This window comes from Mesoplodon mirus, assembly GCF_964341445.2.
Source record: "Mesoplodon mirus genome assembly, chromosome: 2".
Taxonomy (NCBI): Eukaryota; Metazoa; Chordata; class Mammalia; order Artiodactyla; family Ziphiidae; genus Mesoplodon; species Mesoplodon mirus.
This window is the reverse complement of record NC_138977.1, coordinates 183,128,037-183,149,790: the sequence shown is the minus strand read 5'-3', so window position 1 is coordinate 183,149,790 and position 21,754 is coordinate 183,128,037. Positions and strand designations below refer to the sequence as shown.

The following is a 21,754-nucleotide window of genomic DNA, read 5'->3' as shown; positions in this document are numbered from 1 at the left end:
ATCTCTTTAGGACAGGAGGATATAAGGTTAGTATACCATTCATATCATAATTATCCTAGGCATCCTATCATATTTTTATCATAGCAGTCTTCCAGCAGAACATGGTTATATGGTGTTTTGGGGCAGGAGGATGATTCCCTGATTTACACAAGGACCTATTTGGACTGGTGGGGCCCTGGGAGTGCCAGGTGAGAGTGGAGAGTTGGGGTGTGTGAAGAGGCGATGTTGGGGAGAGGGCCATGGAGTAGGAGATCTCCAGGCCTCTGCAGAACTGAACTTCAATCACCCCCAAACACACCCCCTTAAATTCAGTGGGAGCTCCGTGCCATCACATATGGAAGTGAATGCATTCCACCAAGAAGAGCACAAGCTTTGAAGAGCTGGTAGCTGTAGGTTAAGTCCAACAAGTCATTGCTATTCAATGATTCAATTCAGACTCTCCTAAACTCTGGTCATAGCTGCATACATCCACACTGAGGTGCGTGAGCGGGGGACCTGCTGACCTAGGGTATAAAAGGAGGCGGCAAGACCATCACTGTCTACTGAAAATGCTTCCCAAGGGAATCATGGAAGCTCTTGACAACATCTAAGCAGAGCTTGTCCCACTATTATCTTTAGAAGCAAACTGTCCAAGCTCTGCTCAGAACTGGGAGCGATGGATGATTTGCACCTGACGCTTCTTCGGGATGATAAACCTTGATATTATTGTCATAATAAACTTAAAAATGGGTCTACTTATTTGTTCTCTATCAAATACACCACTAAGTCTGTATTGACATTTCTAAAGATAAGTAAAGGAATACACATCATTCAAATAGAAATTAGGAAAAGTTCTTCCATTTGTTTTGCTATAAAGCATCTGTGGGAACAACTATAGACAAGCTGTTTTCAACATGGAAAATGGCCTGTGCATTTAAATAAAGTTAGAACAAAGAACCCATTGCTCAGAATGGAATGCAGTGGTACTTGCAGGCAGAGTGCACATACTCTCAGATTCGGTGGTGGATTTCGGCCTAGACCATGCATGGCAGAATCTTCACAGGAGGAGAGGAGGGGGAAAGGGGTATTCCCCGAATGCAACTGTCTTGCCAAGTCAAAGGCCCAGGCCCTGAACTAAAGCAGCTGTGGTAGGAGGACAGGGCTGGGATTTCTTTAAGATCACCTCTTCATTAAATCATCATATCTCTGTTAACTCACAGGGCATAGAAGTAAAAGCCAAGCCTAACCCTCCCCCTCATATTTGTTGGTGTGAAAATGACATGGGGCACTTCATTTTTTTAATTTATTTATTTTTTTTGCGGTACATGGGCCTCTCACTGCTGTGGCCTCTCCCATTGCGGAGCACAGGCTCCGGACGCGCAGGCCCAGCAGCCATGGCTCACGGGCCTAGCCGCTCCGCGGCATGTGGAATCTTCCCGGACCGGGGCACGAACCCGTGTCCCCTGCATCGGCAGGCAGACTCTCAACCACTGCGCCACCAGGGAAGCCCACACTTCATATTTTTTAGTGCATAGTCATCATCCCACACATTGATATGCCCAAAGACTCACTTGGGATAAGAACGCTAAACCAGTTGATGCTTTTAGGGACTGCTCATGGCCTTGTTCATCACTCAGCCCCTGATACGCATGACTACAACCTAGGCTGGGCCAAGAATGGGACTCATGTCCCAGGCCACAAAAAAATGGGCCAAAGCGTGCATGAGGCCTGGTCTTGGCTGATCAGAATTCTTAGGGAAAAGAAAGCATCTTTCCCTTGGGCAGCTAAGCTGGGATGCCACCTATCAGAACCACCTACAGCGACGTCTCCTGCCAAGCGGAGAAGGCTTGGCGAGTGAAGGAGATGCTGAGAAAGCAGCAGGGAGGACAGGGTCCTGGGAGCACGGAATCCCAGCTCCCATCCCCTAAGATCCCCCAGACTCTTCTTTTTCCTTTAGATCTTCTTTCGATTCAATAAACTACCCACTTCTCCTACTATCTAAATCCTGGTTTTGCTCAAGCTAGTCAGATTGCAGTGGAGAGAATTCTGACTAATACAGTATGCATCAAAGCTGTTTCCCAGGGCTTCCCGGGTGGCACAGTGGTTGAGGGTCCGCCTGACGATGCAGGGGACGCAGGTTCGTGCCCCGGTCCGGGAAGATCCCACATGCCGCGGAGCAGCTAGGCCCGTGAGCCATGGCCACTGAGCCTGCGCGTCCAGAGCCTGTGCTCCACAACGGGAGAGGCCACAGCAGTGAGAGGCACGCGTACCGCAAAAAAAAAAAAAAAAAAAAAAAAAAAGCTGTTTCCAGCCCAGGAAACAAAGAATTTTACTGAGGGTACCACCCAAGGAGCCCACTTCCATCACATCCAGCAACTGAACTGGCAGCCACGAGCTCCTGCTGCCCTCTGTTTCTCACTCAGTGGGGCCCTCACAGGGCTCCGAAGATGCCCTTCTCCATGGAGAGGGACCATCAGGGTTCAGGCCTGATGCTCTCCTAAGAGAGGGACTCTCTGTTTTGGAGTAGGGACCCTGGCAGTACTGAGCCATGCTGGTGGCAACAGGGGAAGGGCACAGGGTAGAGACTTGACAGGGCGAGCCCTATCATGTGGACCTTGGAGGGAGCCTTTTTGTGCTGGCTGGCCCTGAAGTTTAGGCAGGCTTCCACATAGAACATGCTGTCTTTCCAGTATCCCTGGGCAGGAGGGAGCCTGTTATAAGATGAGGCAGCCACTTGCTGGGAATGTTGACCTTCCCCCCAACCCAGCATAACACACCCCACCCCCGCCCCATACACCAGATAGAAGCTATTCACTGGGATGGAAAACAAAGAAGGACTTCGTGTTTTGGAGGAAGGATCTGCCTTCAGCCTGGACCTGCTGAATTTGGGCTCCGGGAAGTGTCCAGATAGATAGGATAGACTAGTTCTCCCTAAGCTTTAACGTGTGTGTGAATCACCTGGATCTTTGTTAAACTGTGGCTCACGGTTCAGGAAGTCTGGGTGGGCCCTGGTAGTCTGTGTTTCTAACAAGCTCCCAGGGGATGCCCATGCTTCTGGTCCCCAGAGCACACTTTGAGTAGCAAGGATGTAAACTGTTGGGAAATGCGGATCTGGAACCCCAGAGGGGATGGGGGTGTCCTCAGAATATAGGTCACAGCTGAAGCCCTGGCAGTGAGCAAACTCCTCCAGAGAGAGGCGGGTCAGCCAGGAGGGAAGGTACCAGGCCTGAGCGGTGGGCACTCCCCTGCCCGCAGGTCTGGTCTGGAGAGCAGGCAAGGAGCCTGACGGGGACCAGAGCAGAGCAAGCTCAGAGGAGTCGGAGACGGTCAGAGAAAGCTGTGTCTGGGAGTTTCTGAAAGGAGGAAGGGCTCAGGGGTGTGAACTCTGCAGCGGTCAAGTAGAATAGAGGTTAAACCGCTGCTCATTCTGAATTAACTGTTCATTGCACATTTTAAAAAAAGATTTGTTTTACTGGGGCAAACAATTCTCCGAGTGCACAAGCCTGACAGACGTTGGTGCTGAGCCACATCTGCCCTGCTCAGGGGATTTTTTCCAAAGCAATCGGTGTCTTTCCACAGGGCGGAAGATTTGGAGAGGACTCTTAATTAATGCATAGGGTGGGGCGGGAGGCTTGCCACGGAGGGTTTCTGCTTCTGTTGTCATTGATAAAAGATGACTTGGAGCCTGCTTTCTAATAAACACAGCTCAACCAACTTCACACCGATTGAGTGTCCGATTGTTAAATGTTAATGTACCACACCCTATAGTTTTAAATAGAATTAGAGATGTTTACAGCTTTGGTTAAATGCACCTTGTTCTTCCACATTAAACTCTATTACAAGTGTCCTCCATCAGCAAACAGGAGAAAGACTCGTTAGGAGCTGGTCTGTGTGCGGGCCGTGGCTGCTGCCGAAAGAGCTAGCGTTCTATTTCCCTTTATTACAGGTTTCTAGCTGGTGGGGTATCGGGTGTGATTGCTTCCTATTTATGAGTATGATTAGAACCTCAGGTTCCTGGGTGTATGGGTGGATCTTAGAGAATCCACAAACACTCGGGGATTTTTATGCAGAAGTTTGCACTGCGTATCTGAGAGTCTGATGCTCTCTTCGGTTTTCTAAAGGGGTCCACGAGCCACTAAAGATGGACCCTTTAGAGACTCTTTGCCACGGTCCTAACTGCCAGGTCCCCCAGAGCATCATGATGAAGCTGGTCCCTTTGTAGCTGGGGAAACGAAGGAGACAGAAAAGAACCTGCTAGTTGGTGGCAGAGCCGGTGACTCCCAGCCCAGGGACATCCATGAAGCCCACCCATAAGCCCCACGCCCACCGTCAAGTTCTGTCTCCAGGAAGCCTACCTGTTTCCACCCTGGCCTGCTGCAGGGCTGATCTTTGGCCTAGCTAAGGATCAGGGCTGCCCAGCCTCCCCTTTCAGGATCTCCCCCATCCCTGTCCTTCCTCAGCCCCCCTGCACATCCCCAGTTCTCAGGGAACCCCAGTTGGGGGCCCCATGACTGCACCTGGCCCAGCCTGTGGCCAACTTGGAGTCGTTTAAAATGTCTTGCTCCCCTCCTCGTCCCCCCACGTCTTCTGGATTCCGTTTCCTGGCTCTTCAGGGGTCTCCTTCACTAGGTATCCCCCCTCTTGTTTTGTACCTTCAGCTGCTCCCTCAGTCTCCAGAGTGGCAGGCATTTCTCAGGCTGAGTGGCCCACCTCCCACGCGGTCTCCTCCTCTCTTTCCCTCCATAACCCGGAGTCTACGCTCCCTCCTCTGCCCCTCTCGCCTCTCAGCCTCCACTGGCTGCCTTCATCCCCATCCCTGAATGCAGCTCTGCCCCGGACCTTCGGGGATCGTGGCTGAGCACGGGCTCTACTGTGGAGCGTGTGTTCTAGCATTTGACGCAGGCATCCTTTCCCTGACTTACCCAGTTGCGCCCCCTAGGCCACCCTGTAATCACCCCTCCTCCACTCAGCGCTTCAGGGATGGCTTTCTCTAAAGTGCCATCCTCTCTCTCTCTTTGCATGCACACCTGTGTCTCTGACCACTCTTTAGCTGCAGCCTCAGGACCCCGCATTCCTGGCTCCAACGGGACCCCTCTCCCGAGCTCCATGTATCCCCACCAGCCGTCCCCCCCAAGCATCCTTCTCACTTCTCAGAAGCCAATGTCCCTTCCTGACCACCATCATGAACGTCCCACCCCGTCATGCTCTCCCTCACAACCAGCACTTGAGATCACCTTATTTTATCATGAGGAACTGAGGCCATTCTGAAGTGAGGAAAAACTGCAATAAAAGGGATCATTTGGGGTGCCCAAGGGATGGCAGAGAGACCAAAAAGATACTCTGCAGGGAGAAGTTTTCCACCTTCAAGTCCCTAATTGAGGAATTCTTCCCCACTCTCATCCCCGATGAAGGGTGCTTGGTGGCCTGGTTACTTTTGTCTCCGATTTGTTCTCTTGATTTTGACAGATTGGGAATTTATGCAAACAACTGTCCACATGGTTTATGAATATGTGAATAAAGAGACCTTTGCTAATTTACAAACTCTTCTGTTTATGGCCAGCTTGACTGTTGACAGCATATAACTGTCAAGAAGGGATGTTGTGAAGGATTCATTCTGGGTTAGGGACTTCCTGAGTTAACAGACGCGGCTGTGGTGGTGACAGTTTCCTTGCCCCTCGGCGGCCACTCCCAGGCTTCTTCTCCCACCTCCGTCCCTCTTGAGGCCAACCCTGGACCGTAGCCCTGCTACTCGGGGTGGACAGTGCCACCTGGTGGCCATCGCTGAGAACGTGCGGACCTTCGGCCTCCATCTCTCCTTCTGCAAAGGGACCTCCCTCCCTTCTCCGTCTCTGTCAGCTTCTCTGCTTCTCCTCTACATGCCCACATATGCCCTTCCCCATCCAACCCTGGCCCACATCTCTCTCTATCTCTTTTTATCATCATCTCCTTCTTTTCGTCTCTCCCTGCCCCTTCATTCCATTTACAAGTAAAGTCATCATTTGCGTCATGTGCCATAAGCAGGCTATGAACCAAGCAAATACGTCCAAGCCATCTCTCTGACTTGGGCTCCAGAGTCAGGATCAGAGTCTCCAGATGAGTTCCGTGTCTGGCGTTCTTTCTCTTCCCACACATTTCTTTTTCTTTTGCTGGAATCCTGGCTTTTCTCACTCAGTAGCGTGAGTATAGGATTTAGAGGCAGAAGATCTGGTCCAAATCTCGGGCCTGCCTTTTAACTGCTGTGTGTCTTTGAGAAGCCATCTGAGCCCTCCAACCTACAGTGTCTTCATGTGAAAAAGAGCCAGGGCCAACAGGATTTAAAGAGCTATCTTCCCGTGGGGGGTAAGCTGTGACAAAGCGAGGGAGAGGCACGGACATATATACACTACCAAACGTAGGGTGGATAGATAGTGGGAGGCAGCCGCAGAGCACAGGGAGATCAGCTCGGTGCTTTGTGACCGCCTGGAGGGGTGGGATGGGGAGGGTGGGAGGGAGGGAGATGCATGAGGGAAGGGATGTGGGAACAGATGTATATGTGTGACTGATTCACTTTGTTATAAAGCAGAAACTAATAAAAAAATAAAATTAAATTAAAAAATAAAAAAAATAAAATAAAAAAAAATAAATAAAGAGCTATCTTCCCGTGGGGAATAAGTTCGCTGGGAGAGAGGGCAGGGATGGGCTCACAGTCACCTCGGATGACAGCAGGGGAGGGATAGGCATGTGGAGACTACAGAGAGGTGGCTGCCCCCCAGGGAGAGCCACCCCACAGGCCGAGGACTGAGAGTGCTCATGCTCATGCTCATGCTGAGCTGGGAGGGTCTAGCCCCCCGGGGCTGGCTCTCCCATCAGCTTGTTCTCAGCTTAGCTGCGGATAACAACATCTGCTAGTATTTATTTGACCCGTGTGAACGCCAGGCCTCGTGCAGAGAAAGCTCTCCAGAGCCTTCCCTGAGCCCTGAGATCGGTCTCCGGCTGCCGGTTTTACTTCCTCAGACTGCTGTGCCTTGGTGAGCAGGGCAATTAAATAATGCCACTAAGGGCAGGCCCCTGTGTGCCTTGTCACCACACTGTCCCTGCAGCCTGTCACAGAGCCTGGTACCCACCTGCTTCTCAGTACTTAGAAAGGGTATCAACAGCCAAGGACTGGGGAGGCTCTTTGAAAACTAAAAAACAACCCATGTGGAATGGATTTTTTTTTCCTATAAATTTTGTTCCTCCCTAAAGGCATCCAGATGCTATGCCTCAGACCACATCATCCAGAGCTTCTACAACTCAGCAAAAAGGCACTGCTATATTTATCCTCCTGGCAGCCCCCTCTGCTAATTTCCGTGAAAGAACAGCCTGAAATAACACATTTGTCTGGGGGGGTGACAAGGCCACAGTGGCTGCCAGCACCCTCTGGCTGTGGTCTGGCCCAGTGGGGGGAGGGAGGACGCCTGACAGGAATCCTGGGGTGTCTACCACCTCGGGGACCTGCAGAGGTGCCTCTTCTGTGGGACCAGAAGGAGCTGGTGTATTTTCCCAGAGAAGCACTGGACCAGGATGGACCAGGAGGCAGTCTCAGGACCCTCCAGCAGCCTCTGAAACTACCGCCATCAGAAGACCACAGCTAAGGTCTTGGGCCTGGGGGAAAAGTCCTCGACTTCCTAGGAAGATACCTGGCCTCCATATGAGACAGTTTCAGGCTAATGCATAGAAGCTTCAGCAATATTTTATTTCCCCAGATGAAATCCCAGCTCTGGAGCAAGGTTGTGAGAGTAGCTTATGTTTGTTAAGTTGCTTACATTTTTACAAAGGGTGTTCCTGGTGTATTGTGTTTCTCCCCCAAATTCAACACATATTTTTTTTTAGTACCCTCTCTGAGGAAAGCGCAGGGGTTGGTCTAATTTCCAACCACTCTAGCCCTTCCCTGCTACTTAGCAGAAGAAGGGGTGTCTCCTGCTGCTTCCCTATACCCCCGCCCACTCGTCCTTCTCCTGTTCCTTGTCCCTGTTAAGTTGCCTCTCATACCCCAGTGACGCCACGTCACCACCTGCCCTGCCGCTTGTAACATCCAGCCCGGCTCAGTTTTCCTCTGAGTAATTCAGTGGGACTCTGCAGCTCATAAAAATCTTGCAACAGAAAAACAGAACTTTTAATGAACCTAAGTAAGGCAAACGTAAAATGGATTACAGTCATCCCCCCCTCTTATCCGCAGTTTTACTTTCTGCAGTTTCAGTTACCCGTGGTCAACAGCAGTCCTGAAATACTGAATGGAAAATTCCAGAAATAAACAATTCATAAGTTTGAAATTGCAGGCTGTTCCGAGTAGTGTGATAAAATATCACACCGTCCTGCTCTGTCCCACCCAGGATGTGAATCATCCTTTTGTCCAGGGTATCCTGCCTGTAAGTCACTTAGTAGCCGCCTCGGTTATCAGATCAACTGTTGCAATATCAGTATCGCTGTGCTTGTGTTCAAGTAACCCTTATTGCACTTAATAATGGCCTCAAAGCGCAAGAGTAGTGATGCTGGCGATTTGGAGAGTCCAGGATATTGTGACTGACTTACTTCACTCATCATTATGTCCTCAAGGTTCATCCATATCATGGCATATGTCAGAACTTCCTCCCTTTTTAAGGCTCAGTAATAATCCGTAGTACGTATAGATCAGTTTGTTTATCCATTCATCCATCGATGGACACTTGGGTTATCTCCACCTTTGGGCTACCGTGAATGATGCTGCTATGAATTTGAGTATACAAGTATCTGTTTGAGACCATGCTTTCAAAGGATGCATTTTTTTAAGAGGCTGATCGCCATTGCTCAGGACAGGGCTTCACACAGAGGGAGTGCCCTGTAAGTGCTGACTTATTGCCGTTTATCCATTCCCTAGAGCAGTGAGTCCCCTGCTATTGAGACGAAGATGCCTTTGGAAGTCAAGGATCTTTTTGAGAGACATTTAGAAATTGTGATATATCCAATCAATGATAACCAAGGATATAATTGAGTACTAACTTAGATATCTAATTTGTAGTTAAGGACATTCTATTTATTTACCTTAACAATTGGGGGAGGGGGGTGAAGTGTCTTGAGTGAGAATTGGAGAAAAGCTCCCATCTTTGTTTTTTATAGTGGAACATTCTAACAGTAATGTTTGCTGAGCATAGTTTGATGTCTGTACCTAATTTGGATCCTCTCAGGAACACCGTGTGACTGATGAGGACGGACAGACTCAGGGGCCTGGTGAAGGTCTCAGGCCTGTGGCATGCTCCCCATAGGCCAGCGCCCTCATTCAGCAGAGTCTCCATCCCAAGAACTGCTGGTCTGAATCCATCCATGTAACTAGTTCAGCTGGGGCCACTCTTATTTCTGTTCTTTGAGAGGAACCTTAAAGGCATGCGGTCCAACAGGCTGGGGGAGGGGCAGGGCATGACAGAAGGAGGGTCAGGACATGTCTGAGCCGTGGGGGGCTGGAGTGTAGAAGGGTTAGGCACTGGGTGACATTATTTTTTTTTTCTTTCTGGCCGCACCGCACAGCATGCAGAGCTTCCCTGACCGGGGATCAAACCTGTGTCCCCTGCCGTGGAAGCGAGGAGTCCTAACCACTGGACCACCAGGGAAGTCCAACATTCTTAAAATTCTTGTCTTGAAGCATTTTCCAGCCACTTTCTTGCTGTTTCGTTTCTTAACCTCTCCAAGTCTCAGTTTTCTCATCTGTGAAATAGAGATGGTTCGTCCTGAGATGGTTACGAGGCTTAAAGAAGCCAGGACAGGAAAGGGTTAGCGGCCTCCCGGAGCGTGCTCAATGCTCAGTGAATGGGGGACAGTGCTAGCCTCCTGCCCGGCCCACCATTCCGTCCCTTCCCTTCAGAGGGCCTCAAGTCTTCACCTGCAATGTTCTGACACTAAGGGCGTCCTTGAGGCCCTTTTGTGAGGATGAGACAAAATTGCACAGAAAGCATCCATGCAGAGACCAGTACAGAGTAGGTGATGAGTTGACGGTGACAGCACTCCCTGGGCCGGTGATGATTCTGGGTGACGGAGGCTTTCCTTTGCTTTCCTCTGCTTTCCTCGTGCTCCATGTGTCTTAACAGCTACCTTGGGCCTCTGGCGGGGGCTGCGGATGGGAGTCCCCCAGCGGCCTCTGCTCAAGCGATACTAATTGTGCCAGGGAGAACGGCTCACTAGAGTGGAAAATAGTCCTCATATATCTAGCTGAAGACGATAATGACCTTTTAAATAACAGAAGCAATTTTATTTCAATACCTCAATTACTCTGAACTCTCAAATGTCAAAGTGCTCAGCACTTTCAAAATAGCTTAATATAGACATTTATAGCACTTAGACACAGCTAGTTTCTTATCTAACCTAATTATGTGTTGTACAGGAAATGGCCAAGCTCACCATCTCTGTTATTTTTCACAGCGATCCCCTTGCGCGGCCCTGGGCTGGGCCTGGAGTCTGGCAGCTGGAATTTCTCCCCGGCCGAGGATGCGTGTTCTGGAGCAGACAGGACTGGTCCCTGCCGGGAGCCTGGCCTCAGCCAAGTGCGGAGAGGAGGCTTGACCTGGGCCTCCCAGTCAATTAATGCGCACAGCCCTGTGCCTAGCCTCCAAGGCACAGCTGCCAGGAATGTGAGATGCCGGGGCCACTGGGACAGGAAGGAAAGGCCAGAGGTGGGCCACTGGGATCAGGGGGCGGGCACTCTGCCTCGTAGGGCAAAGGCAGGAGGTACCTTCCCAGGATGTGGGTGGTGTGAGGCCAACATCACCTGGCCACACCTGGCCAGACTGGTACCTTCTGTGGCCATTTTTTTAGAGGCTTCCCTCCACTCTCCAGAGCAGAGGCAGCCTGAAAGCCCCTGGCCCCAGGGTGACAGGCTCCTATGACCGTCCCTTCATCTCCACTCTGACCCTGTCCCTGACACTCTCCATCACTCTGACCCAAATCACAGTCACCTCCCTGCTGTTTCTCAGAGCAGCACGCTTCTTTTTCAGGGATGTGCCCGTGCTCATCTGTGTGCTGGAATATCCTCCCCCCACCGTCTCCCACCGACATCCAATGCTCACTCTCCTGCTGCTACAGCTCTCAGGTGCCATCTTACTGGGGAGGTTGGCTTGGTCACCCTGGCTCATGTTTCCCTTCCCATACTCCCTGGCCCCTTCCTCACTTGGTGGTTGTTGTTGCTGTTTTTCTCTCCTTAGAGAGGTACCTTGTTTAACTGGTATTTTTCTTACATGACTATTATTTGTGTCCCAAAGTAGACGGCAAGCTCCTTGCAGGCTGGGGTTTTTAGGAGTCACTGCTCCATCTCAGTGTGCCTTGATAGCACCAGACACACAGTAATGGATTCAAGACAAGTATTCAGTATATAGTGAATGAGTGAGTGGATGGAAGGCCAGGAGAGCAGGCCAGCTCCAGGTTGGAAGGTCCATGGAGAGGGCAACCCATGGCTCTAGGCTGGTTGACAAGCAGGCTCTGAGGCCAGCCTCGCCCCTTACCAGCTATGCCAGGAAATTGGCTCAGGGAATGCATTCATTGTACGTTAAGCATTTTATCACAACTTTTTTTTTAATTGAAGTATGGTTGATCTACAATGTTGTATTAATTACTGCTGTACATTATGCATTTTAACCCTCCGCCAGGATTGGGTGTTGTGGACATATTACACATTTGGAAACTGAGGCTCAGAGAGTTGTGCAAGGTTCCTCCAGTACCTGCCCACTGGGCTTGGGCAGACCTGGGCTATGGGCCCCAGCCTGTCTTACTACAAAGCCACATCTTGACCAGGGCTCAGTGTCCCTGGCTGATGGCAGCTGCACAGAGCCCGCCAATCTCGGGAAGGTCCAGCTGTGTTTAGCTGTTGGCCAGGCCTCCTGCCCCCTGCCCAGGCCCTGTCCTGAGAGGGGCCCCATGCAAGTGGACAGTCGGCAGCCCCTGCTCCCATCACATTGCCCACTCTTTCTCTTTGTATCTCTCATTCCCTTTGAGCCTCTGTTTTCCTACCTCCAACCCTTGCTCTTTTAGCTCGAGGCCAAGCGTCTGCTGGTGCCCAGGTGGAGGCGGTTCTCCTGCCCGAGCTCAGCTCCCTCCCTCCCAGCTGCCGTGGTGCTCAACGCTCCGTTTATCATGCCCTTGGCAAGACACTGAGAAAACACGTTTGCAGAACTTTTGAGAGCTTCTTTCGATTCATCATTCATTCATTCACTCATTCATTCATTCATTCCCATATTTATGGAGCACCCACGTGGGAGCAGCCCTCCTGGCCCCGTGGGCTGAATAGAGACAAATAAATAGGACATTATCTCTGACCTTGAGGACCTCACAGATGCTTGGAGGTTGGCTGGAAAATGGGAAATTTCAATCCAGAGCATTGGGCTGGGATAGAGGCAGCATGGAGTAAAAGGGACCAGGGAAGAGTACAGCTGTGGGCCGCTTAGTGCATTGGGTCCCTGCTCCCCTGCAGCAGGGCCTGGCCTTTGCACTGGCGCTCAGAGGAAGCAGTCAGGGGCCCCTGTCTTGGTGATAGGACCGCCCAGGGAGAGGCAGACAGCAAATAGAAAAGTGCTTCCCAGGTGGCCTGTGTGAGGGCAGTGAGGGCACAGGAGAGAGACAGCCAATGATGTGTCCTGGAAGGACAGGGGAGGGACAGGGTGGCCACATCCTAGAGCCAAGGAAAGGAGGCTGGGGGAGCTGGCAGGGCTCGGTGCTGTTAGAGCTTCCCCGACAAGGCTCTCCTGCAGTGGGGGGTGGGAGGATGGGGGTGTGTGTGTGTGAGATAGACTCATTCCCACAGAGGATGCTTCAGCTGGGATGGGGCACTCAGCTTCCTGAGCCTCAGTTTCCCTAACTGTGAGATGTGAGGATTACATGCAGACAGGATCTGGATCCTTTACCCTTCAGCTCCCAGGTCCCTGGAGGATGTCCCTCACCACTCCGCCCCCTGAGTCCCCTGATGTCCCATCTCACAGGATGGCACTCCTCCACAGCCTTCCTCACCAGCTGTGATCTTCTCAATTTTGTCCTTGTCTGCCTCCCCGTGTGGACTGTAAACTCCCTGAGGGCGGGGACCTTATCCGTCTCGTACAACATCGTACCCTGGCACTGAGGAGCGTAGGAGCTTGATAAATAATTATGAATAAATATGGAATGAATTGGAGAGTGCCTGGCAGAGGGTGTCACCCCAGTGAATTATTTGGAAATTCTTACAAACCGCTGAGTGCCTCTAAGGCGCTGGGCTCTGTGGGATGGTGTGGGGTGCTCTTTTGCCCTGCATGCAGTGAGGCGGGGGTGTCTGCACATTTCCCACACCGTGAATCTACCCCTAAGTGCTGGCCCAGCGGTGGTAAAGTAAAACAGGTTCTGGGGCCAGTCTAATAATGTGACTGCCAGAAGCAGCAATAGGAAGAGGAAGGGTCTGTTGCAAACTGCAAATGCTAAACCAGCCTCTTCAAGGCATTTAAACTCAAAATAACAATTAGCACTGAATGGCTCAAGCTGAAGGCACTTACAGACTCTACCTGGTCCCCCAAACCACCAGTTTGTAACCTTGCTATGGTCTCAAAGCTTCAGAGATCACCAGTATAGAGACTGGGAGTCTGGGTGCCCTCTTCCCTGGGCTGCTGGGGGTATCACAACTGGCTGCCCTGAAGACTAAAGGGGCCAGATGCACAACTGGCCAATCCCCTGGTCATTGCAGGCTTCTGAAGAGCCAAGGCCCCTCACACTGGTGAGGGTGATGCTCACACTTGTACCATGGGACACCAAGATCCCCAGGCTTCTTCAGCCTGTTGTTCAAGAGGAGTGGGAATGCCCCGCTTTCATGGGCTGTGTTCCCCATTGTACAGTGGCGGGTCATCCACATGGGACCCCTCAGTTATTTTAAGAAGTTGCCCGGGGAGCGTCTCGTGCCCTCAAGGTCTGATCCCCATGGACTCTACCGCTGCAGCTTCTCTGTGAGGGTCGCTTCCAGCCCCGTGAGGCCCCCCACCACTGGCCCTGCTGCTTGTACCCCATACTTGTGCCTCTCAGCTTCACCGAGCACCAGTCACACTGGGGGCCTGGACCACTTCCAAGTCATTGTGCAGTGGTGTTTCTCTAATGATGCACTCCTGGCAAATGGCGGTAAAGGGTCTTGCTCAAGGGGTGTGTCTGTATTAACCAGTTTAGGGGCAGAGATCTCAGCCAGGGCAACACAGTATTCCCTGAGCTTTCAGAGGTTTGGAGGAAGGAGACAATTGGGAGAATCCTTCTACTTACTAAGAAGCTATGAAGGTGCTGCAGGCAGCAGCCCGCAAGAGGGCAATGGAAGCCACACACACACACACACACACACACACACACACACACACACACACCTCCCGTCCAATCGGGGCATGTGATGTGTACCCAAGAACTTACTGAGGCAAAACTGATTTTGGTTTAAGAGATTTGATTTTATGCTAAACAAATTTCATCAGGATTTTCATATGAAGAGTCTTTTCCTGCCCAAATGTGCCCTTCTTGGCTACATGTTAATGTGGTCAAATCCAATCTCCAAGTCCTCTGTAGGTCCCAGGACTGGGTTCTCAGGACTTGGCTTCTGGCTGCTGGCTGGGCTTGGGGGAGGCAGTTGCTGTCACAAGTAGCTTCCAGAGCCCTGGGCTGCTCTCCTTGGAGGCCAGGGCACAAAGGAATGAGAGCAGAGGGCCAGCATGGGGCAGGAGGCTCTATCCCCCAGAAGTGAGGGCCAGAGGGACCCAGAGGCCCTGGAAACTTGGTTGGTGGCACGAAGAGCGAGCCCCATGTGAGCCCTCCACCTGCTTCCACTGTTGAATTTCAGTCTGCTCAGGAGAAGGGATTCACCCATCACACACCGAGTACCAGCAGGTGGTGTTGGGCCCTTGGGCAGGGCACCATCCTTCCCGGCCTCTAAGGGGTCCAGGGAGCAGGGTGACCAGACTTAACAAATACAAATACAAGACGCCCAGTTACATGTGAACTTCCAATAAACAACGAATACTTTTCTCTTGCAAGTATGTCCAGGTGAGCCCAGGCCTATCGAGATGGTGAGGTGGGCACGTCCTAAGCCTTCCTAGGGGCCACAGTATGTAGAACCATCTCCCTGAGGGTGGACTCGGGTGCACATCCTGATCTGGTGCTTTCACAGCCCCACTGGAAAGCCCTGCTCTCCTCTCTGCAATTAGAGGGATGTCAGTTGCACTGGGTCCTCTTCCCTGCCTCTCAGAGGATGTGGAGTGTCGCCATGATGAATGGCTCGGAGAGCAGCTTTTATTGGGAATGGTGACAGAGTTGAGACTTTCCCAGGGCGGGAGCAGTGGCTACAGCGTTGCTTGTGGAGGTGGGCTGGGGGCTGGTCTCACAGTTATTAGGAAGGTGTCATGGGAGTTATTAGGAAGTCGTCACAGTTATTAAGAAGTTATTAAGAAGGTTCAGCTGGGTGAGAGCTGGGCACGGCTGCTGTCTCAGGCTGAGCTGGTGAATGTGAGTAGAATACGGGAGTCCCTGACCCCAGAGGCCCCTCACAAGCCACCTGTTCTTGGTGGGTGGGTAGCAGAGGGCAAACGCCTCCATTCTCACCCTGTCCTGTCTCTGTCTACTCCAGAATATCTCCTCCAAGTGGGGACTCTGCAGCCCACATCAGCATCATCCAAGCGATTATTTTTTTAACACGAAGGCTGTGGCTTCTGCTCTAACTGAGCCCCAGAGCCTGAGAGTCAGACTTGCCTTCCAGGATGTTCCCAAAGAAATGCCATTCCCGTGTGAGCACCTGCCTTCAGCCTGATAAACCTCTGGGAGTGAGAGTGAGCATGCTTCCTGTCGTGTTTCCTCTGTCCCCTGCCCAGGCTGGGCAGGGCACTCCCCGGGGAAGGGCAGAATGGCCTCTCTGTCCCCAGGGCCCTGGCACAAGGCCTGGCTCAGCAAGAAAAGATACTGGTAAGTGAATGAACAAGTGATGTGTTGAAAGATTACATCATGTCGGGGACTGGCGGTCTGTCATTTGCTTCATCTCTCCATCAAATAAACAGGTAGGATTTCAATCTCACGACAAGCCATCGTGTAGACACTGGAATCTGATTTTCCAGATACAGAAACTGAGGCTGAAGTTGGCAGGAAGTGGGGACACTGGGAACGGGGCTCAGGCTGCCTGGTGCCTGGGCGCAGCTCTTATCTGTGACCTTCACTGTGCGTGCCTGTCCTCAGATTCTGGTCTCCAGATACGGAGCGGTGGCTGCACAGTTTGGCACAGCTCCTGCTCTGGGGGCCCCTTGTCCCTGCTGGATTTGGGGTGCTGGCAGGCCTGTATCTGCACGGCCCTCGCACTTCAGCCCAGTTGGCCGGTGTGCCTGGCTTCTGCCCTGCCTGCCCCTCTGTTGGGGGCCCTGGTGCCCAGCCCGCTCTCCCTCCCCACTCCTCGGGCCTCTGTCCTGGACTTCCCTCCATCACTGACAATCGTCAGGGACCCCAGGCTGGCTGACTTCTGGAATACTGAGGCCAGCAGGAGTCTCCTGTCACCCAGGTTGCCGAGGACCTTCGGACCCTGGACCCCCGCTGTGCCTGGGGCTTCTCTCCCTGCCCCCATCCCAGGGCCACTCTGTTTGTTACTCCAGCAGACTCTGCTCTGACCCCGCTGGAGCCCACGGGGGGCCAGTCTGCAGCGAGGGTCGGGGTGTCCCTGCTCCCCTCTGGATCTGTGCACCGAGCTTCCCTCCTCTAGGTCACAGGGGGCTGGTCTTGGTGGAACATAGGCCCTCAGTTCAGTGCCACTAGGAAGGAGCTGCCACCAGGTAGTCCCCCGAACCCTCCCTGACACAGCGCCCTGACGGTGACCCTGCCTCCCCGGCTCCTTCTCTGCCGCCTCCTCGGGGCTCGTTCTGCCCGCAGCCTCTCCTGCTCCCACGGATGCTCCACGGCTGCCAGCTCTGTGGAGGGCATCGACCTTTTCACCCCACGATGCTGGCACCGTCCCCAGCCACATCCCGGGTCCTCGCTCCATGTTGCTTCACCCCACCCGTGAAGGGGTCGCTGCCTGGACCTGCCGTCACTCAGAGCTGTTTTGTTCACTCCCAGAACCACCAACTCTGAAACGCCCGCCACCACGGCTCAGTCACTCATCCGCACGTGCGCGGAAGCTGAGCTTGTGGAGCGCCCCCGTGAGCTGGGCACTGGGATGCAGCTCTCGGGGGCGGTGGGGGCGTGGTCCGTCTCTGCCTCCTCACTCCCACTCGCCCTGCCCCAGCCCCTGCCCACAGCCTCACAGCCCCGCAGCGGCGGCCGCCCCTCCCTCCAGCCTGCACCTTGCCTACTATCTTCGCCTGCTCGTTCTTTCTGCTGCCAGCCCGACGCACCCTGTCCCTCCGCCCACGCTGTCCCTATAAAACGCTGCTCTCCACCTCCACAAGGCCAAGACCCACCTACCCTCCCAAGACTTGCTCCAGGGCCACCTCCTCCAGCCAGTGTCACGGGTTGAACTGTGTCTTCCCCCAAATCCAAGTCCTCATCCCCAGGACCTCAGAATTAACCATATGTGGAGATAATATCTTTAAAGAGGTAATCAAGGTAAAGTGAGGCCATATAGATAAGCCGTAATCCAATCTGACTTATGTTCTTTGAAGAAGAGGAAATTTGGACATAAACAGGTACAAAGGGAAAACCACGTGAAGACACAGGGAGAAGGCGACCATCTGTGAGCCAAGGAGGGAGGACTCGGAATAAACCAACTCTACAGACACGTTCCTCTCAGACTTCTGGCCTCCGGAACTGTGAGAAAACTTCTGTTGTGTAAACTGCCCCTCCCACCCTCCCCCACACCCCCCGGCCTGTGGTACTTTGTTACGGCAGCCCTAGCTAATGACTACAGCCAGAATGACGTTCCCTAGGGTACAAGAGGTCTCCCTTCCACTTCAGGTCACATTTGTTTGCACAAACATCTTAGCTCCAAGACCCCAGCAACAAGACCCATCTCCATCCCCCCCCATTTTTCCTGTGATTTGGGGAACCAAAAGGCGGTGCTCAGGAAATGTTGAACGAATGAGCCCAAGAGAGCCTTTAGGCCAGCAGAGCTTTCAGCTCTGGGTGAATGCTGTGAGTTGCGTTTTGAAACATGACAGCAGGCTCCTGATATTTATGACCCGGCTTGTTGGCCTTCCTGGGGAGGGGTGCACTCTGCTCTTCAATTTATGGTCCTTTGGTGCAGCCCCAGACTGACTAGGGGATTGCAAATGGGCTGTCTGCTAACAGCACATGCAGACAATGCAGGAGGTGACATGATCCTTGGCCCCAGGGTCAGACACCTGCCCTTCTCACCCAGGGAGGAGTGCTCGGGACCTGAGACAAGTCTCCTCCTCCATCTTTCCCTTTGCAAAGACCTTGAAGTTGACAGATAGACTACTATTTCCTATCTCTCACTCACTCACGATTTTTGCCATAGTTCATACCGCCTCTACTTTCTTTTTTTTTTTTTTTTTAAGAAGATGTTGGGGGTAGGAGTTTATTAATTTTTATTTTATTTATTTTTGCTGTGTTGGGTCTTCGTTTCTGTGCCAGGGCTTTCTCTAGTTGTGGCAAGCGGGGGGCCACTCTTCATCACGGTGCGCGGGCCTCTCACTACTGCAGCCTCTCTTGTTGTGGAGCACAGGCTCCAGATGCACAGGCTCAGTAGTTGTGGCTCATGGGCCCAGTTCCTCTGTGGCATGTGGGATCCTCGCAGACCAGGGCTCGAACCCGTGTCCCCTGCACCAGCAGGCAGATTCTCAATCACTGCGCACCAGGGAAGCCCCTGCCTCTACTTTCTTAATATTTATCTTTACATTGGCTCACTGCCCCCCTGGAGACCAGAGGACCTGGGCCATAAGACACTGAGTCCATTTATTTGCCATCCCCAGGCCTGAGCTAAATTGGGATGGGCCACCCAACAGGGCCTCTGCAGGGCTTGGAGAAATATGGGAAAGATCGATATTCTCTAGAAGGAAAATCTCAGGGAGGGAGTTAAAGCTAAGGAGTGTTGCCATCCCAAATCTCTGTACGCCCACCTTAGCTGGATTTCATTGAAGAGGCAGGTGAATTTCCTTTCAAGGCTTCCAGAAGGCTGGGGGTGAGGAGAAGATGTGAGAATGAGGGTGATGCCTTCAGTATCCAATGCCTGAACCTTAAGGTACTGGAATTCCTCAGAGGGGCTAACTAGACACCTGCCATGTATTTTCAGATGGAGAACCAAAGTCACATGGCAGTCCAGATTCTCCCAAGATGAGCTGCAACTCAAAACCAGCATGTGGACTGGGGCCCTTGACCTTGTACAGACAGGTCCCTGGAAAAACATGCCAAGACCGAGCCCAGCTGGGACCCACCACCTGCTTGTGGGGTGCAGAGTGGGAGCAGGCACCCCAGGCAGGGTAGGTCCTCCCAGCTGACTGGCCTACGGCTGCGGTGGGCAGCCATTGCGTCCATGGCCTGAGCCCAGCCACGGCCGCTGGGCCTTGAGTGTGGGCCCCTGCTCCAGACGCTAAGGTCCCCCGCCCAGCAAGCAAGACCACGGAAGGAGCCAGATTCCACCAGGGGAGCTGGAGGGGCAGAGAAACACTCTGAAAGGGGGCTGTGCGTCCCTGAGGCCTTGCTGCCTTTCTAAGTGTGGAGCTACAAATACCTCAGTGGGAAAGGGTGGAAATTTTAAACTCAAGAGGCCTCTTGTGTTTGGAAAATAGTTGTTTTAATAAAATAACAACAATACAGTCTTTCCCATTCGTTTCCAGTAAGCAGCCGTGTGTTTTTTCAGTGCAGTGAGCCCTCTGAAAGGTGAGTCACATGTGATTTCGTGCGCCGGTTGGCGCCCCCGAGCCACGCTTTCCAGTGCTCTGCTCACGGGCCCCGATGGGCGCGTGTATCTGTTTTGTAGAAGTGCATCCCTGTGCAATCCAAGGCCAAAGCTCAGGGTGTGCAGCTCTAGCGGCCAGTGGCCACATCCTTGGGGACCTTTCGGAAGGGAGGCTGGGGCCCCTGGCACTGAGTCTGTGCCTTCTGCTTGGTGTTGCTGCCCCTCAGGGCACACGGCTGCCATGCCAGCACCTCCACCAGCTCTCGCCTCCTAACCCTCTGCGGACCAGCAGAATATCCTCCCCTTCTCATCGCCGACCAGGAGTTTGGTCTGGTTTCTTGGGAAGAGAAAGAACAGACAAGCGTGTGAGAGCAAGCCTGTGCATCCTGCTTATCCCAGCCTGCGTGCATGGCATTACAACGTGGGGCTTCAGTCCAGGACTCCAGGAGCCTGTACCTGGCCTCCACCCGAAGTGGGGGGAGCTGACCCACCGGAGGGTCTTTTGAACCGGGGACAGCTTTGAACTAGGAGGCTTGTGGCTCCCAAAGCACTGAGGGGACGCTCCCAGAGAGCAGGGCTCCAGGGAGCAGGGCGAGGCCCTGAACTTCTCCCTCGAGCTGATACGCAGCCAGGCTGGTGGGCAGAAGGAAGGACAAGTTCTCCAGCAAAGAACTAGGGCTCAGGGCCTTCCGTCCCTACCCACAGACCCCAGCCTGAGCCACCCCGCCTCAGCCCGGCATTCCCACCACCACGGACCCCACATGGCCCCCTCCAGGGCAGGGAGGGAAGAAGGACAGCGGCTCCTGAAGGTCTGGCCCCCCCGAGACTACACTCCTAGTGAGTAGAATGGGCTAATGACAGTAAGCACCGCCACTGGGTAATTGTGAAAAATAAAACAATGTAGCCAAACGTAGCATCTGACACTTGTCTATTCCACATTGGCTTAGAGCCCTTGAAAGGCAATTTCTGTAATGTAGGATAATCATTATACCAAATGTTAACAATTGGCAGTGGACCTCAGGAAAAAAGTCCCTCTTTAGGATAAAATCACAAAACAATATACTTTTACCTCCTGGATTTCTTTATGAATTCATAGATATTCAAGAGAGTGAGAGAAAGAGCAAGAATGTGTGTGTGTCAAAAACCACTTCCTAGGGCCCTACACGGTCGCCTTGCCCGTATGCTGTATATGCTGGGCCCCTCTGGGTCCCTGGGTCCCTGTAGTGAGGCCACCTCCCCGGGCCAGGGAGGCCTGAGCAGAACAGCCAGGGCTTTCCTAGGGGTGGCACAGCACCCTCTGCTGGAGGCCTGGAGCAGCCAGCCCGTGGTTACCTGGACACAGCCAGAGCTGTCACCGCAGAGCTGGTCTTGCTGGGCTTCCCTGTCAAAGCAACGCTGACATCCAGCTCTCTGCAGAGGGCAAGATTCTTCTCCCACCCGTGACCTGTGAGGAGTGTGCGAGGGGAGTTAGAAAGCCCAAGCGTTTTCACACACGTGCATGTGTACGTCTACACGCAGGGCCACAAACACATACACATATATTTATATTTGTGGTCAGCAACTTGTTAAATTGAGGGGGAAAATATATTTAATCTTGGTCTGTGCTGTTGCAAAAAGGGCCGTCCCAATTTAATTTGCAGGCTGTGATAGTTACATGTGCTGACGTGCTGCGGTATCCATTGTGTACCAAATTGGATTTGTGTATTATTGCTTTCTAAATTGCATGCCTAGTTCAGCAAAATTGTTCATCAGTGTTTACTGGCTTTATGCTTAATAAGATGCCCCACAATACCTTGCTGCCAGGAATGTAATGCAGCCCATAATTGCCTAGTAAAAATAAATTACATAAAGTCGGCATTATCAACTTATCTAAATCCTCTCATGCCACAACCGATAAGTAAATGCAGAGAATGTTTTTTCAAAAAATATAACTCAATGATTGTTACTTCAGTCATTTTAATGACTGTATTTGGGGACAGACAG

At 52.4% G+C, this 21,754-nt stretch overlaps 1 protein-coding gene across 1 annotated transcript in view; it reads right to left on the bottom strand.

The window, feature by feature from the left end:
- Positions 1 to 19,691: 19,691 nt before the first annotated feature.
- The window catches only part of WDFY4 (WDFY family member 4), a 294,420-nt gene continuing 292,357 nt past the window's right edge, over positions 19,692 to 21,754 (bottom strand). Inside the window, exons 61-62 of the mRNA XM_082637674.1 lie at positions 21,104 to 21,215; positions 19,692 to 20,108 (exon numbers count right to left, since the gene is read on the bottom strand). Coding sequence (XP_082493800.1) covers positions 20,042 to 20,108; positions 21,104 to 21,215 — 179 coding nt within the window. The 3' untranslated portion in view covers positions 19,692 to 20,041. The remainder of the gene's footprint in view (positions 20,109 to 21,103; positions 21,216 to 21,754) is intronic.